Here is a 16108-nt window from a genome sequence, read left to right on the forward strand (position 1 = left end):
ATGATTTTCTAAAATTGTATGACTATTTGTTCATCTAGCTTCAGAAGAGATATTGGTCTGCAGTTGTGGTAAATATGTGTGATCTAATATTTTTATGTGCTTTTAATATCAGGGTACTGCAGGCTTTATTATTGTGAAGTATTCCTTTACCATATATTCTCTTGAAAAGTTCTTCAAGAATTTACATATTTTTTTAAAAATTATTTATTTTAAAGGCAGAGTGATGAAGAGACAGCGATATCTTCCTTCTGCTGGTTTGCACTCCAAATGCTGCAACAGCCAGGTCTGCACCAGGCTAATGCTAGGATTCAGAAACTCCCTCCTGGTCTCCCACATGGGTGGCAGGGGTCCAACTAGTTGGGCAGTCTGCTGCTGCCTACGCAGGTAGATGGGATTCAAGCTGGCACTCAGATGTGGGATGTGGGCATCAAAAGCTGAAGCTTAACCTGCTGAGCCACAGTACCGGCCTGGATTTGCATTAAGCATTTCATAAGTGATTGGTAGAATTCACCATGAAAGCCATTTGGGCTAAAAATTTTCTTTACTGGAAGGTTTTTAACTAAAAATTGGATTTATTAGGTACAGGGCTATTCAAGTTTATGTATGAGCTTTGGCAATTTGAATCTTTTAAAAAAATGTCCATTTCATCCAATTAGTGAATTTTCTTGGCATAAACAGTTCATAATATCCCTTATTTTAATATCTTTTAGGATCTAAACTTTCACTCCTGATATTAGTAATTTGTCTAGTTTTTTAAAAATCAGTCTGGGGCCAGCGCTATTGCTCACTTGGTTAATCCTCCACCTGCGGCACCGGGTTCGAGTCCCGGTTGCTCCTCTTCCAGTCCAGCTCTCTGCTGTGGCCCAGAAGGGCTGTGGAGGATGACCCAAGTGCTTGGGCCCTGCACCCGCATGGGAGACCAGGAGGAAGCACCTGGCTCTGGCCGAAGCAGCCATTTAGGGGGTGAACCAATGGAAGGAAGACCTTTCTGTCTCTCTCTCTCTCTCTCTCTCTCTCACTGTCAAATAAAAAAAAAATCAGTCTGACAGTTTACCAATTTTAGTAATCTTAATAAACAAGCTTTTGGTTTCACTAATTTTTCTCTGATTTGTTTCTGTTTCATTGATTTCTTTCTAGTCTTATTTCCTTTCATGTACTTACATTGGGTTTAATTTGCTGTTGATTTTTGCATTTTTTGAAGATTTTCTTTGTTCATTTGAGAATCAGAGTTATAGTCAGAGAGAGGGAGAGACAGATCTTCAATCCACTGGTTCACTCCCTAAATGGCTACAATGGCTGGAGCTGGGCTGATGTGAAACCAAGAGCCAGGAGCTTCTTCCAAGTCTCCCATACAGGTAAAGGAGCCCAAGCAGTTGGGTCATCTTCCACTGCCTTCCCAGGTCATAGCAGAGAGCTGGATTAGAAGAGGAGCAGCTGGGACTAGAACCAGTGCCCAAATGTATGCTGGCACTGCAGGTGGAGGGTTAGCCTACTGCAGCACGGTGCTGGCCCTGATTTTTACATTTCTTTTTTCTTTTTTTTTTCTTTCCTTTTCTTTTTTCTGTTTTTGAAGATTTATTTATTTTATTTGAAAGGCAGAGGCAGAGAGGGAGAGAGGTCAGGAGGGTCTTCCTTCCACTGATTCACTCCCCAGATGGATGCAATGGCTGGAGCTGCGCTGATCTGAAGCCAGGAGCCAGGAGCTTCCTCCAGGTCTCCCACATGGGAACAGGGGCCCAAGGAGTCGGCCCATCTTTGACTGCTTTCCCAGGCCATAGCAGAGAGTGGGATCAAAAGTGGAGCAGCTGGGATTCGAACTGGCATCCAAATGGGATGCCAGCACTGCAGATGGCGGCTTCACCTGTTATGCCACAGTGCCAGCCTCTGATTTTTACTCTTTCTTTTTTTTTTTTGCAAAAAGCAAGAGGCAGTTTTATTTCATTTGCACAAATGGGCCCTCTGCTGCCACAAGCAGCGAGAAAGAGAGGAGCCTGATTTTCTGATTTTTACATTTCTTAATGTAGAAGCTAAGGTCACTGATTTGAGTCTCTTTTTTTATGATTTTATTTATTTGAGAGGCAGTGTTAGAGAAGGGCAGGGCTAAGACTGACAGAAAAGTCTTCCATCTGCTGGTTGACTCCCGAGATGACTGCAGTGGCTGGAGCTGGGCTGATCTGAAGCCAGAAGCCAGCAGCCAAGAGCTTCTGGGTCTCCCACAGGGGTGCAGGGGCTCAAGCACTGAGGCCATCTTCCAGTGATTTCCCAGGCCATAGGCAGAGATCTGCATAAGAAGAACAGCCAGGACATGGAGACATGAACTGGCGCCCATAATGGGATGCCAGCGCTGCAGGTGGAGGCTCAGTGCTATACATTTACACTATACACTCAGTATGCTATACATTTCCTTTTTTTAGCAACATCCCACAAATCTTTTACTTTAATTGAAATTTATGGTCCAGAATGTTTTGTCTTGGTAAATATTTCATGTGTACTTCAATACATGTACTGCTGTTATTGAGTGAACTGTTCTACATCAGTTAAGTCAGTTCATGATGTTGTTCAGGTCTGCATCTGTGCTGATTTCCTTGTTCCCTCAATGGTAGTGTGGGGTTGTCTATTTCTCTTTGCTCTTCCATCAGTCTTTCTTCATCTAGCTGAAGCACTGTTATCAGGTACACACAGCTTACAACCACTATTTTCTCTTGAGGGACTTATCCCTGATCTTTAGGGAATGACTTTTTCCATGGTAAAATTCTTAGTTCTGAAATCAACTTTATCAGATATTAATATAGCCACTCCATTTCCTTCTGATTAGTATAAGCATGCTGTATCTTTTTGTATTTTCCTTGCTAATTTGAGAGGCAGAGAGATAGAAAGCTCCTTGCACTGGTTCATTCCCTGCATGCCCACAATGGCCAGAGCTGGGCCAAGGCCAAATCTGGGAGCTGGGAATCAATCCAGATCTTCCACATGGTTGGCAAGAACTCAGTTACTGGAGTCATTACCACTGGTCCCAGGGTCTGCATTTGCAGGAGCTAGTCAGGAGCAGAGCTGGACATCGGCCTCCTAGCCACTGTCTTGACCGCTAGGTTAAATTCACCTCCCCTCTTCAATCCCTGACCTCTCATATTTTTAACTCATCTTTAAAGTGGGCTTCCTGTAGACAGAATATTGTTGTGTCTTGGTTTTTTACAACTTATCTGATAATTTCTGCCTTTTAATTAGACCACTTAGGTTTAATGTATGTATTGATATGGTTAGGTGCAAATTTATAATCTTGCTATTTATCTTTGCCTTTGTTTGGGTCAACTGAGTACTGATTCTATTTAATTTCTTAACATATTGGCTCTAACTCCTGTGTCATTACTTCAGTAGTTTGTAGTGTTCATTTGTAATGCATCAGAATGAAAAAATATACTACTTGAGGTATAAGAACCTTAAAACAGTATACTTCCATTCATCCCCTCCCAGTCTTTCTGCTATTAGTGTTATACATTTTATGTCTGCTATAAACTTGACAATATATTAATATTTTATTTTAGACTGTCAATTTTAAGCTTTTATTATTATATCATATATTTCACCTTTAAGTGAATAGTTCCATGACTTCAATTTTTAAAGATTTATTTATTTTATTTGAAAGAGTTACAAGAGAGAGGAGAGGCAGAGAGAGAGAGGAGAAGCAGAGAGAGAAAGACAGAGAGGTCTTCCATCCAATAGTTCACTACCCACTTAGCCGCAACGGCCAGAGCTGTGCCAATCTGAAGCCAGGAGTCAGGAGCTTCTTCTGGGTCTCCCAAGTGGGTACAGGAACCCAAGGACTTGGGCCATCTTCTACTGCTTCCCCAGGCCATAGCAGAGAGCTGGACAGGAAGTGGAGCAGCTGGGTCTCGAACTGGCGCCCATGAGATGCTGGTGTGTGAGGCCTGGGCGTTAACCCACTACACCACAGTGCCAGCCCCAGTTCCATGACTATTTGCGTATAAGTTGTCCAACCCTTTCCAATAATTTCAGAACATTTACATTTCTCCAAAACAAACTAACTATTTCCAGTCACTTCCCATTTCCACTCTCAGTCTTAGACAACCACTAAACTGTGGTCTGCATCGAGATACGGAACGTCCTGCCTGCTGGCTGTGAAAGGCCCATGAAATTACTTGTTCTGGCCCTGCCAAGGCAACCACAGGTGGGACTCAAATTTAATAAATGCATAGCAGGCTAATTTTTAACTCAATAATTGTGTACGGCGTGTAAATGTTATAAATATATAGATCGTCTTTGGTAGGAAAGTTTCACTGTATCTGTTCTACATAAATGTCTTTCCTGGACATTTCATACAAGGGAAATCATACAACCTTTGGTCTTTTGTGTCTGGTTCTTCTGAATTAATTTAATGTTTTCAAGGCTTATCCACATGCTATAGTATGTGTCGGTATTTCATTCCTTTTTTTTTTTTTTTTTTTTTTTTTTTTGCCAACCAATATTCCATTGTATGGGTATTACCACATTTTATTTTTAAATCAATTTGCACTTCCTTCTTTTTTTTATTTATTTGAAAGAGTTACACAGAGAGAGGAGAGGCGGGGCGGGGGGGTGTTCCATCTGATGGCTCACTTCCCAATTGCCACAGTGGCCAGAGCAGCGCCCATCCTAAGCCAGGAGCCAGGAGCCTGTTCTGTGTCTCCCACATGGGTGCAGGAGCCCATGGACTTGGGCCATCTTTTACTGCTTTCCCAGGCCATAGCAGAGAGCTGGATTGGAAGTGGAGCAGCCAGATCTCGAACCAGTGCCCATATGGGATGCCAACGCTTCAGGCCAGGGCGTTAACCCACTGCACCACATCGCCAACCCCCTCCCCCCCCTTTTTTTTTTAAAGATTTTATTTACTTGAGAGTTATAGTTACAGATAGTGAGAGGAAGACAGAGAGAAAGGTCTTCTATCTGCTGGTTCATTCCCCCAAATGGCTGCAACAGCCAGAGCTAAGCCAATCTGAAGCCAGAAACCAGGAGCTTCTTCTGGGTCTCCCACATGGGTGCAGGGGCCCAAGGACTTGATCCTTCTTCCACTGCTTTCCCAGGCCATATCAGAGCTGGATCAGAAGAGGAGCAGCTGGGATTAGAGCCAGTGCCCATAGGGGATGCTGGCTCCACTGGCAGAGGATTAACCTACTGTGCTACAGTGCTGGCTCCAATATCCCATTTTATTGGGTTTCTCCCAATTTTAAGTAAAATCTCTGTGTTAAAGTCTTAACCTGGATATGCTTTTATTTCTCCTGTGTAGATATTTAGAATTTATGGGTCATAGCACTGTAGTCTGCTCAGGCTATCATAATGAAATACCAGAAGGAGTGCTTAAACAGGCATTTCTCTCAGTTATGGATCCAATAGCAAGGTGATGGTAAGACATGTTTCATTCTGAGGTTCCTTTGGCTTGTAGGTGGCTGCCATCTGTCTTTTGTGTTTAAATGGTCTGGTCTTGGGCCAGCGCCAGGGCTCACTTGGCTAATCCTCCGCCTGCGGCACCGGCACCCTGGGTTCTAGTCCCGGTTGGGGCAGTAGGTACTAGTCCCTGTTGCTCCTCTTCCAGTCCAGCTCTCTGCTGTGGCCCGGGAGGGCAGCGGAGGATGGCCCAGGGCTTGGGTCCCTGTTCTCGCTTGGGAGACCGGGAGGAAGTACCCGGCAACGCGGCTCCGGCAACGCGGCTCAATAGGCTAAACCTCCGCCTAGCGGCGCCGGCACACCAGGTTCTAGTCCCAGACGGGGTGCCAGATTCTGTCCCGGTTGCTCTCTGCTATGGCCCGGGAGTGCAGTGGAGGATGGCCCAAGTGCTTGGGCCCTGTACCCCATGGGAAGACCAGGAGAAGCACCTGGATCCTGCCTTTGGATCAGCACGGTGCGCCGGCCATTGGAGGGTGAACCAACGGCAAAGGAAGACCTTTCTCTCTGTCTCTCTCTCTCTCACTGTCCACTCTGCCTGTTTAAAAAAAAAAAGGTCTGGTCTTAGTGTGTGCATACACAGGGTGAGGGAAGAGTCTATGTGTGACAGAGTTTTCTGATATCTCTTCTAAAAACACTAATCTTACCAGATCAGGGCCCCACCCTTATGACTGCACTGAACCTTACTTTATTTCTTTAAAGGCCTCATTTCCAGCTAAGCACCCTGAGAGTTAGGGATCAGATGTATCAGTTTTGAAGAGAACATTCAGCCCGTGTAACAGGAGGTTTATGTACGTTTTAATATTTTCAGAACTGCAAAGATATATAGATTCCATTTCCTTTACATACTAGTTTAATTATTAATATAGCCATTCTATGTGTGTGTGTGTGTGTTTAAGGTATTTTACAGAGAACTTTTATTTGGCTTATAAAAAAATCTACAGAACTGTATTCTCTCTGTTTATATAGCAATCTTACCAGTTTAGATTCTTTTGTAGGTATTAAACAGTAATGTCAGTTCTTTTCCTCCTTTTAAGTAATAATACTGACAGCAGTAGATGATGGTTTTGTTTTAGCTACCTGTATTCCACTATGTGTGTGTCTTTGTCCACATCGCTGCTCTCTGTGGCTTTCCCAGGCTTGCCGGGTACATTGCTTGCAGCTTTCCATGGTGGGTGTTTCATCTTGCTGGTACCTCCACTTTTCTGGGGATCTCCTCTGCAGGTGCAAGGTGCATTCTCTCTCTCTCTCTCTCTTTTTTTTTTTTTTACAGGCAGAGTGGACAGTAAGAGACAGAGAGACAGAGAGAAAGGTCTTCCTTTGCTGTTGGTTCACTTTCCAATGGCCGGCGCGCTGCAGCCAGCACACCACGCTGACCCAAAGCCAGGAGCCAGGTGCCTCTCCTGGTCTCCCATGCCGGTGCAAGGCCCAAGCACTTGGGCCATCCTCCACTGCACTCCCGGGCCACAGCAGAGAGCTGGCCTGGAAGGGGGGCAACTGGGACAGAATCCAGCGCCCTGACCAGGACTAGAACCCGGTGTGCCGGCGCCACAGGCGGAGGATTAGCCTAGTGAGCCGCGGCATCAACCATGCAGGGGCATGCTCACAGCTTCACTATGCATTGCCCGATGCAGGTCTCTAACCCTACAGCACAACTTCAGAGCGTGGCCTTGCAGGCTTTCCTTTGAAATCTTAATGGAAACTGCCATGACTTAATCTTCTGTTCTGCACATCTACAAAACCTGCAACCTGTGGACAACGCCAAGGTGTGCCTTTAGCAGGAACCTTAACTGCACTTGGCAAGCCAGAATCCAGAGCTGGTCCCCCTGGGGTTCCTTTCTGAAAACATTTAGCCCTGGAAGATCTTTGAACACAAATCTACACTTCTAGGCCTGATAGGACTATGATAGAAGGGGAAGCTTTGGAAAACCTCTGAAGTGCCCTCAGTCTCTCTGTCTTCCCCGTTAGCACATGGCTCCCTTTTACTTAGACTAACTTCTTTAGCAAGTGGTTTCTCCATCTCACTTTGCTGTGCTGAACAAGTTTTTTCTTCATTCCTTCTCTGGCCAGGCTGGAAACTTTACGAATGTTTCTGTTCTCCCTTTTGCTCCTGATTCTTATGGTAATAACCCATGCTGTAGCCTGAATGCTTTGCTACCTTGAATTCTCCATCTAACAAACCAGTCTTGAAGTTCAGCCTCCCACAGTTCCAGGGGCACAATTCAGCCCTGTTCCTTGGCACAGTGTAGCAAGGATGACCTTTATTCCAGTTCCCAGTAGGATCCCCATTTCCATCTGAAAACTCATGAGCATGGCCTTCAGTGTCTACATTCCTACTAGCATTTGGGTTTATAAACCCTCCACAGAATTTTCTACAATATGCTGCTGAAAGCATTCTCAACTTTCTCTAGCCTCTTCCAACTTTTCCAGTAAACCAGTTTCCAAGGCTACTCCACATCTTCAGGTATGGTTAACAGTCATGACTTCACCAATGGTACCCATTTTATGTACTCATCAGTTTTTCATTATTTTAAAGTACCTGAGAGGGCCGGCACTGTGGCTCAATAGGCTAATCCTCTGCCTTGCGGCGCCGGCACACCGGGTTCTAGTCCTTGTCGGGGCGCCGGATTCTGTCCCAGTTGCCCCTCTTCCAGGCCAGCTCTCTGCTGTGGCCCAGGAATACAGTGGAGAATGGCCCAAGTGCTTGGGCCCTGCACCTGCATGGGAGACCAGGAGAAGCACCTGGCTTCTGGCTTCGGATCAGCGTGATGCACCAGCTGAGGCGGCCACTGGAGGGTGAACCAACGGCAAAAGGAAGACTTTTCTCTCTTTCTCACTGTCCACTCTGCCTGTCCAAAAAAAAAAAAAAAAAAAGTACCTGAGAGGAGCTTCTTGGAAAGCTTACAGTTTGGAAGTTCATAGTTCAGGACTGGGCAGTCCCATTAGTCCAGCACCTGGCAAAGGCTGGCAATGGTAGAGTGGGTAAGCAAGGACAATCACATGATAAACCAGGTAGTTATCTGGCTTGTATTCTGACTAGTATCTCTCATAATGATTGATGATATTGAATTTGATTTTCACGTGCTTATTGGCCATTTATATAACTTCTTTGGTTAAGTGTGTATTCAGACCTTTTGCCCATATAATTGGTTTACTGATCTTATAGTGATATTTTATAGTCTAAGTCCTTGGTCAGATTAACAAATGTTTTTTGTCTATAGCTTTTTTGACAGTGGAGTCTTTCAGTGTGTCTTTTCTTTTATTGCTATTGCTTGATCTAAATTTCTGAGAACTGATTAATATTCTACAATTTCTTGGTCAGTTTCTATTTTTCCCCCCTCATTAAACGGAATTTTTTTCTTGGATGCCATGCACTTGTTTGGTCCTGCATATTTTTTAATTTCAAAAAATGTTGAGGTTCTAGCAGGTAATTAATATGTTATTTTGTAGCTTGTTCATCTTTCTGAAGTGAGACCAGAGTAGCATTTAGCCTAGGGTTAACTTTCTCCACTACTGAGGGAAGTCTGTTTTCTTACCAGTGCCCATGGAGTATGAGGTTTTCCATTCTGGCTTTGAAGATCAGGCACTGTTTCATTTCATTCTGAGTGATTTGTTCCCAAGCTTTAAGTAGTTTGCTCACAAAAATTTCTGCTGCTCAGTGCACTGAACACCCAAGAAGTTCCCTCTGCAGCTCCTGAGTTCTAAGAGCAGCACTCTCCTCATAGCTCCTCTGCTCTGTAAACTCTAGCTCCCTTGACTTCCTCAAACTCAGTCCCATTTCACACCTCAAGGATATTGATGGGCTCTACTTAGATATCGAAGCAGTGAGCTGTGCAGTCATAGGACTTGCCTCATTAGCTTCTCACATGTCATTGTGCTTTATTGTATGTTGTCATTTCTTGAAAGCCACCATTTCTTACAGTTGGGTGGTTGTTTCAGGTGAGAGGTTACAGTCTACTCCCTGATATTCCATCTTACCTGGTAGCAAAGTCCTTTTTTTTTCTTTTAAACTTCATTACTTTTAATATGTCTACCTAACCCACTCGTGTTTTTGATGTCAATTGGTTCACAGGTTTAAATTTATTTTGATGTGCATTTGTTTCCTGCTTTGTCTTTTAAAAGCTTTGTTAGCTTTGACTGTTTCTTCTAGATTCTTTAGACTTTTTGTTCCTTACTAATGTACATATTATAGCAATTTTTATAACTTTCTTATTTGTACAGATACCAATTTCTAAACAACCCTTCAATGTTAATCTCTTTAGGTGTTTTAGATGCATTTTAAGCAACAGGTGTGATAGTTTAGCCCATGTGTTCTATTGACTATTATTCTGTCTTGTGTGTGTGTGTGTGTTTTTTTGTTTTTTGTTTTTTTTTTTTTTTTTTTTTGACAGGCAGAGTGGATAGTGAGAGAGAGAGAGAGAAAGGTCTTCCTTTTGCCGTTGGTTCACCCTCCAATGGCACCACGCTGATCTGAAGGCAGGAGCCAGGTGCTTCTCCTGGTCTCCCATGGGGTACAGGGCCCAAGCACTTGGGCCATCCTCCACTGCCTTCCCTGGCCACAGCAGAGAGCTGGCCTGGAAGAGGGGCAACTGGGACAGAATCTGGCGCCCCGACCGGGACTAGAACCCGGTGTGCCGGCGCCGCTAGGTGGAGGATTAGCCTATTGAGCCGCGGCGGTGGCCCTGTCTTGTGTCTTAAAATCTGTTATCTCTTCACAATTGTTCAGCAGTCTTTCAGGCCCTTTAGTTTTTCTCTCCTCCTCTTTGTATGTGTATACAAACATCATGCATTTCATAAATGTAACTTTAGGAGTATAGTGGTTCTTCCCACCCGCTCTCCCACCCTTCTTCCTCCTCCCATTCTTTTTACTAAAATATATTTTCAATTAACTTTATACATAGAACATTAACTATACTAAGTAAAGAGTTCAACAAATAGTATGAAAAAAAACTGTTCAACAGTTTATTTCTTTTGTTTTCTTCTATGACCCACTGTTTATTCAGAAGCATGGTTCAGTCTCCATGTGTTTGCACCTATGTTCTAGAGATTCTTGAGTTTCTGATCTCCAGTTTCATTCCATTGTGGTCAGAGAAGATGCATGGTATGATTTTGATATTTTTAAATTTCTGAGACTTGCTTTGTAACTTAGCATATGTTCTATCCTAGAGGAAGTTCCATGCACTGGTGAGAAGAATGTGTAATACTAGAATAAAGAACTAAAGTTCTGTTGAATAAGACTCTTAGGATTGTGGAGAAGTAGCCTGCAGTCCAGGTAGGGCCCAGAGCGGTGGGGTAAAAACAAGAAAGACATTCAGGGACTGGAAAGAAGTGCTCAATAGTTGTCATACTACTGAAATAATCTGGCAACTCTAAGACTGTATAGTTACATGCAGGCCAGAAAAGCAGCTTAGATCACTTTTACATGTATATGAGTATATACACATGTATCTGTGTACGTATTTTCTTCAAACATTTATTGGAAAATTGTTCTTGTGTTATTCAAAAACAATTTAACAGTTGCATACTTTTCATTAGGACTGTATGATGTTGTGTACTTAATCTGATATACTTGTGTTATTTTGAACTTTTCAGTTTTATAAATAATATGAACATGAACCTAAGTTTTTTTCACATATTGTTGGGTTAAATTGTAGAAATACTGCCAAATCGCCTTCCAGTATGGTTATACCAGTTTTTATAGACATAGGAAAAAATTATCCATGCATTTATTTTTATGGTTGTTAATTATAATGGTATTTTAACTGTTAATTGAGATTAAACGTTTTTTATTAAGTTTTAAGGGTTTTAGCGCTCATCTCAGTCTTCTATGGCTTTTCTTTTTCATAGTTTTTAAAATCTTATATGGTTAATAGGAATATTAGAAATTTATATACAATACAGAAACTATCAGATACATTTAGGTGAAATGATGTGAAAATGTTCTGACAGAGGATGGATTGTACAGTTATACCATGATACTGATATAGTCATAATTCTAACATAGAACTGCTCAGTGTCATACAACCCATGGCTTAAAACAAAGACATATCCTGGCAACCAATATTATTACAAATATAAGAACTATCACTTTAAAACCTTTAGGAATAAAGAGTACAGAAAACTCGATCTTTGAAGAATTAGGTTTGGCCTCAACATGCCATTTTCTCTGGTCCATTATTTTACTGGCTCTTACAATTTTTTGTTTAGCTACATCTGTTACTGGTAAGAAAGTTCAGCCTTAGAACAAGTTAGGTAGGTTAAGTGTTACAAGAAGGTGGGGAAATACTTGTTTACCTCTAATTTTGTGCTTTCTTATTTTCAGAATTTAAATAGATTTGATTTATTATATGCCGATGAAGCATACTTAATCAGTGAAATTGTTGACTTTCAGTTACTGAAATTTAATGTGTTTATTAAGTATTTTGTTTAAAGCTTATTTAAACTATATGAAGCTTGGACAAGTGCATTTTGGTGCAAAAAAAAACTGAAATCCAAGATAGTGTTTTCATAAAACCCATTTCCCATGGCCATTTTGTAATTTCAGAATTCTATCACACCAAAATAAACTTAATGTTTTGAAGAACCTCAGTTTGTTTCTTTAGTATCATTCACAGACTCGTACACCAAATAGGTATTAATCAAATGTTGAGGGAAAACATTAAAGCAGCAAGGGCATTGAGCATCTATTAGCTAAGGCCAGGTTTGCAAACCTGACTGAAAAACAGACTTAAACAGCCCAAACTGGTTTCTTTTACCTTGTTTCCTTTTAAACCTGTTTTGTTTGTCCTACAGAAGAGGAAGATGATGAGCTCTTTGATGATCCTCTGCCAGTACCTTTAAGGCACAAGGTTCCATACCAGCAAACTCTTCACCCAGAAGCATTTTCAACAACGACAGTATCAGAAAACCAGCCTAAAAAGCTGAGACAAAGCATAGGAAGCTGCAAAGCAGAGAGTATGCAAAGCTCTCTTTCGGAAAACTTTGTAGATTGTGAAGAATCCAATAGTGCAAGTGAAGAAGAATTAGAAATCCCAGCTTCACTGCAAGGAGACCTGGACCCTGTAACACTTCACCAGCAAAAGGCTGAAGTGGATATACCACAGTGGGAAGTATTCTTTAAAAGAAATGATGAAATCACAGATGAAGGTTTGGAGAACTTCCCTCCCTCCACAGAAACAGGGGGATCTCAGTCACCAAAGCTTTTCAGTGACTCTGATGAAGAATCAACCCATATCTCCTCACAGAATTCGTCTCAGTCAACACACATAACAGAACAAGGAAGTCAAGGTTGGGACAGCCAATCGGATACTGTTTTGTTATCTTCCCAAGAAAGAAACAATGGAGATACTACCTCTTTGAACCAAGGTGGCTGTAGACCAAGAATCAAAGAGAATATACCTGTCTCTCAGATGGAACAAAATGTACTTTGCCCAAAGGATACTTACTCTGATTTGAAAAGCAGGGATGCAGGTTTAACTGTAGTTCCCAGTATTGGGGAACCAACCACTCTAAGTGATGGGAAACATTTACCTGAGGAAAAAAGGTTGCTACATCTTAGCACAAACACAGATTCGCAGAGCTCCTCTGATTTTGAAATTCCCTCAACTCCAGAAGCTGAGTTACCCAAACGAGAGCATCTGCAACATTTATATGAGAAGCTGGCAGCAGGTGAGAGAATAGTAGTTGAAAAAGAAAATGCTCACTCTTGGATACTGAAGAATTAAAAACACTTGGTCCTAGAACAATCACTAAAAAACTTAAATTCATCAATGTGACTATTAAATAGAAAACCTAAAAATGTTCAAATAACCCAAAAGAAGGTATTAAAGGGGACCTAGGAACAAAAATCAGAAAGCAAACAAATTGGTAGAACTAAATCCAAAAAAGCCAAGAATTAGATTAAGCATAAATGCCCTGGACATACCGATGCAAAGACAGATTCAGGCTAAAAATAAACCAGTTATATATGCTTCCTGTAAGAAATTAAATTTAAATGATATATGCAGGTTAAAAGGATACGGGCCTGCACTGTGGCATAGTGGGTAAAGCTGCCACCTTCAGTGCCGGCATTTCATGTGGATGTTGGTTCGAATACCGGCTGCTCCACTTCCTATCCAGCTCTCTGCTATGGCCTGGGAAAACCGTAGAAGATGGCCCAAGTCACTGAGCCCCTGCACCCGCGTGGGAGACCTGGAAGTGGCTCCTGGCCCCTGGCTCCAGATCAGCACAGCTCTGGCCACTGCAACCATTTGGGGAGTAAATCAGCAGGTGGAAGACCTCTCTCTCTCTCTGCCTCTCCTTCTCTGTGTAACTTTGACTTTCAAATAAATAAATCTTAAAAAAAAAGTAAAAGGATGAAAAATGATATACCATGTAAAACTCTAAAGGAAAGCTGGTATGGCTATGTTAGTATCAAGCAATGTCCTAGTGATAAAAGTCCCAGTTCACCACAACATAATACTAAATGTATACCTAACAAATTCAAAGTAAATGAAACAAAACCTGCTGAAAAGACACAAAATAATGCACAATTATAATTAAGGACTCTTAACATCCCTCTCAGTAATATGGAGGTACTTCAAAAAGTTCATGGAAAATGGAATTAAATATTTTGGTAAGAAAATTTTAAATCCATATCTAGTTTTTTCATAATATATATATATATAATTTTTTAAATTTTTGACAGAGTGGACAGTGAGAGAAAGAGAAAGGTCTGCCTTTTGCAGTTGGTTCACCCTCCAATGGCCGCCCCGGCCGGCGCATCGCGCTGATCCAAAACCAGGAGCCAGGTGCTTCCTCCTGGTCTCCCACGCGGGTACAGGGCCCAAGCACTTGGGCCATCCTCCACTGCACTCCCTGGCCATAGCAGAGGGCTGGCCTGGAAGAGGGGCAACCAGGACTAGAACCCAGTGTGCCGGCGCCGCAAGGCAGAGGATTAGCCTATTGAGCCGCGGCACCAGCTTCATAATATATATTTTCCATTAACTTTTTAAGTCAGAGCTACAGAGTACGATCTGCTGCTTCATTCCCCAAATGGCTACAACAGCCAAGGCTAGGCCAGGCCAAAGCCAGGAGTTTCCAGGTCTCCCATGTGGGTGCAGGGGCCCAATGATTTGGGCCTTCTGCTGCTTTCCCAGGCCATTGGCAAGGAGCTGGATTAGAAGCAAAGCAGCTGATTCTCCTTGACTGCAGACGGCAGCTTAACACTGCACCAGCCCCTCTATGAATTTTTTGAAAATCCTAAATCTACAGAAAATCAAGAATAATAAGGAACTGAATGCTACTTGTAAGCCAACTGGACTGACATTTATAGGACACCCACTCCAAACAGCAGCATAATATGTTCTTCAATTCTACAAGGACATTAACCAAGATATGCTGTATCTTGGGTCACAGAACACTGCATACAGGCTAAAAGAATAACCTTTGATCTATTTAAACATCAAATTTATCTCAAAAGATGGTGTATCATGCAAGAACCTTGTGATTAAGTGGTAAAACTACACCGAGAATAGTTAAGATGTAAAAGAAATCCTTAAGAATTAAATGACAAAGTATATTTGTGTTCTGTGTCATTTAACTTCCTTAAAAGCCATTAATAAATTATGCTTATGTTTTGGTATGAGGAATTAATTTGGTGTGCTGACATTTCATAGGTTAAGGAAACAAAAGTGGATACATCACTTAAATCTAGGTGGAGTCTCAAACATAACTTGCAGATTAAACTATGTGCATCATCAATATGCTGCATGGTAATGTTTGTTCCACCAGACAAATTAGGGTAGCAAGACTCAAGAATCAATGTATATATTCTGATACTTAAGACTTAGTTTTAGTATTATACCTTATGATCCAAGGTGGATACTCAAAAAATACCTATAAACGTTCTGCCTATGTGTCTAGGATTTAATAATCATACCATTTTCATGGTCACGTGAATCTGACATGAATGTTGGTTAAATGATTCTAAAGGCTAAGACAATAGAACAGACTGATCAACAAACTTGTAGAGATTTTAAAGCAGAGGTAGAAATACAACTAATACTTACAAGAGGGTACTTCAAAAAGTTCATGGAAAAAATGTTTTAGGGTGAAGAAATTTTTAAGTCCAAGTCCATGCTTATGTAAAATCTTCAATAGGTTCATTAAACTACATATGAAAAGTTATGCATGAAGCCAGGAGCTTCATCTGGGTCTCCCATGTGGGTGGCAGGGACACAAGTACTTGGGTCAACTTCTGTTGCTTTTCCAGATGCATTAGCAGGGAGGTGGATTGGAAATGGAACAGTCAGGACTCCAATTGGTACTCACATGGGATGCAGGCCGCAGCTTAACCCGCTGTGCCACAATGCCAAGACCCAACAAGAACTGCTTCTGATGTGGGTAGGCAGGGAGCTAATGAGCAAACAGGAGCTCTCTGCCTGCCAGAAGCCTCTGTGCTGCAACCCTACACCACACAAACCCCACCCCCTTCCAGGCTGATTTAACATGGATACAGGTAGACACACTCATTTACCATCAAGTACCTACCCTCCCTTCCCATCATGTAGAAGACACCATGATGACCACATATATACTACAGCCCCAAGTAGAGATGCCATGATGCCTGAGATTCCTATAAAAGGGAAACAGAGGCAAGTGGTATAAAAGCCCTGCCCAAACTATCTCAATG

At 42.1% G+C, this 16108-nt stretch overlaps 1 protein-coding gene across 4 annotated transcripts in view; it reads left to right on the forward strand.

Moving 5' to 3' along the window:
* DCLRE1C (DNA cross-link repair 1C) overlaps positions 1–15073 on the forward strand; it is a 53818-nt gene extending 38745 nt beyond the window's left edge. For 3 of the 4 annotated variants that reach the window (XM_008268319.5, XM_089311482.1, XM_070055429.2), the window contains one exon: positions 12229–15073. In XM_008268319.5, the coding sequence (XP_008266541.3) occupies positions 12229–13160 (932 nt within the window). In that variant the 3' untranslated portion in view covers positions 13161–15073. Of the gene's footprint in view, positions 1–10602; positions 10709–12228 lie in introns of all 4 variants that reach the window. The other variant, XR_007909648.3, reaches the window with a different exon arrangement.
* Positions 15074–16108: the final 1035 nt, after the last annotated feature.

The sequence above is a fragment of the Oryctolagus cuniculus genome, chromosome 13 (assembly GCF_051225735.1).
Source record: "Oryctolagus cuniculus isolate XC-2025 breed Fujian yellow rabbit chromosome 13, ASM5122573v1, whole genome shotgun sequence".
Taxonomy (NCBI): Eukaryota; Metazoa; Chordata; class Mammalia; order Lagomorpha; family Leporidae; genus Oryctolagus; species Oryctolagus cuniculus.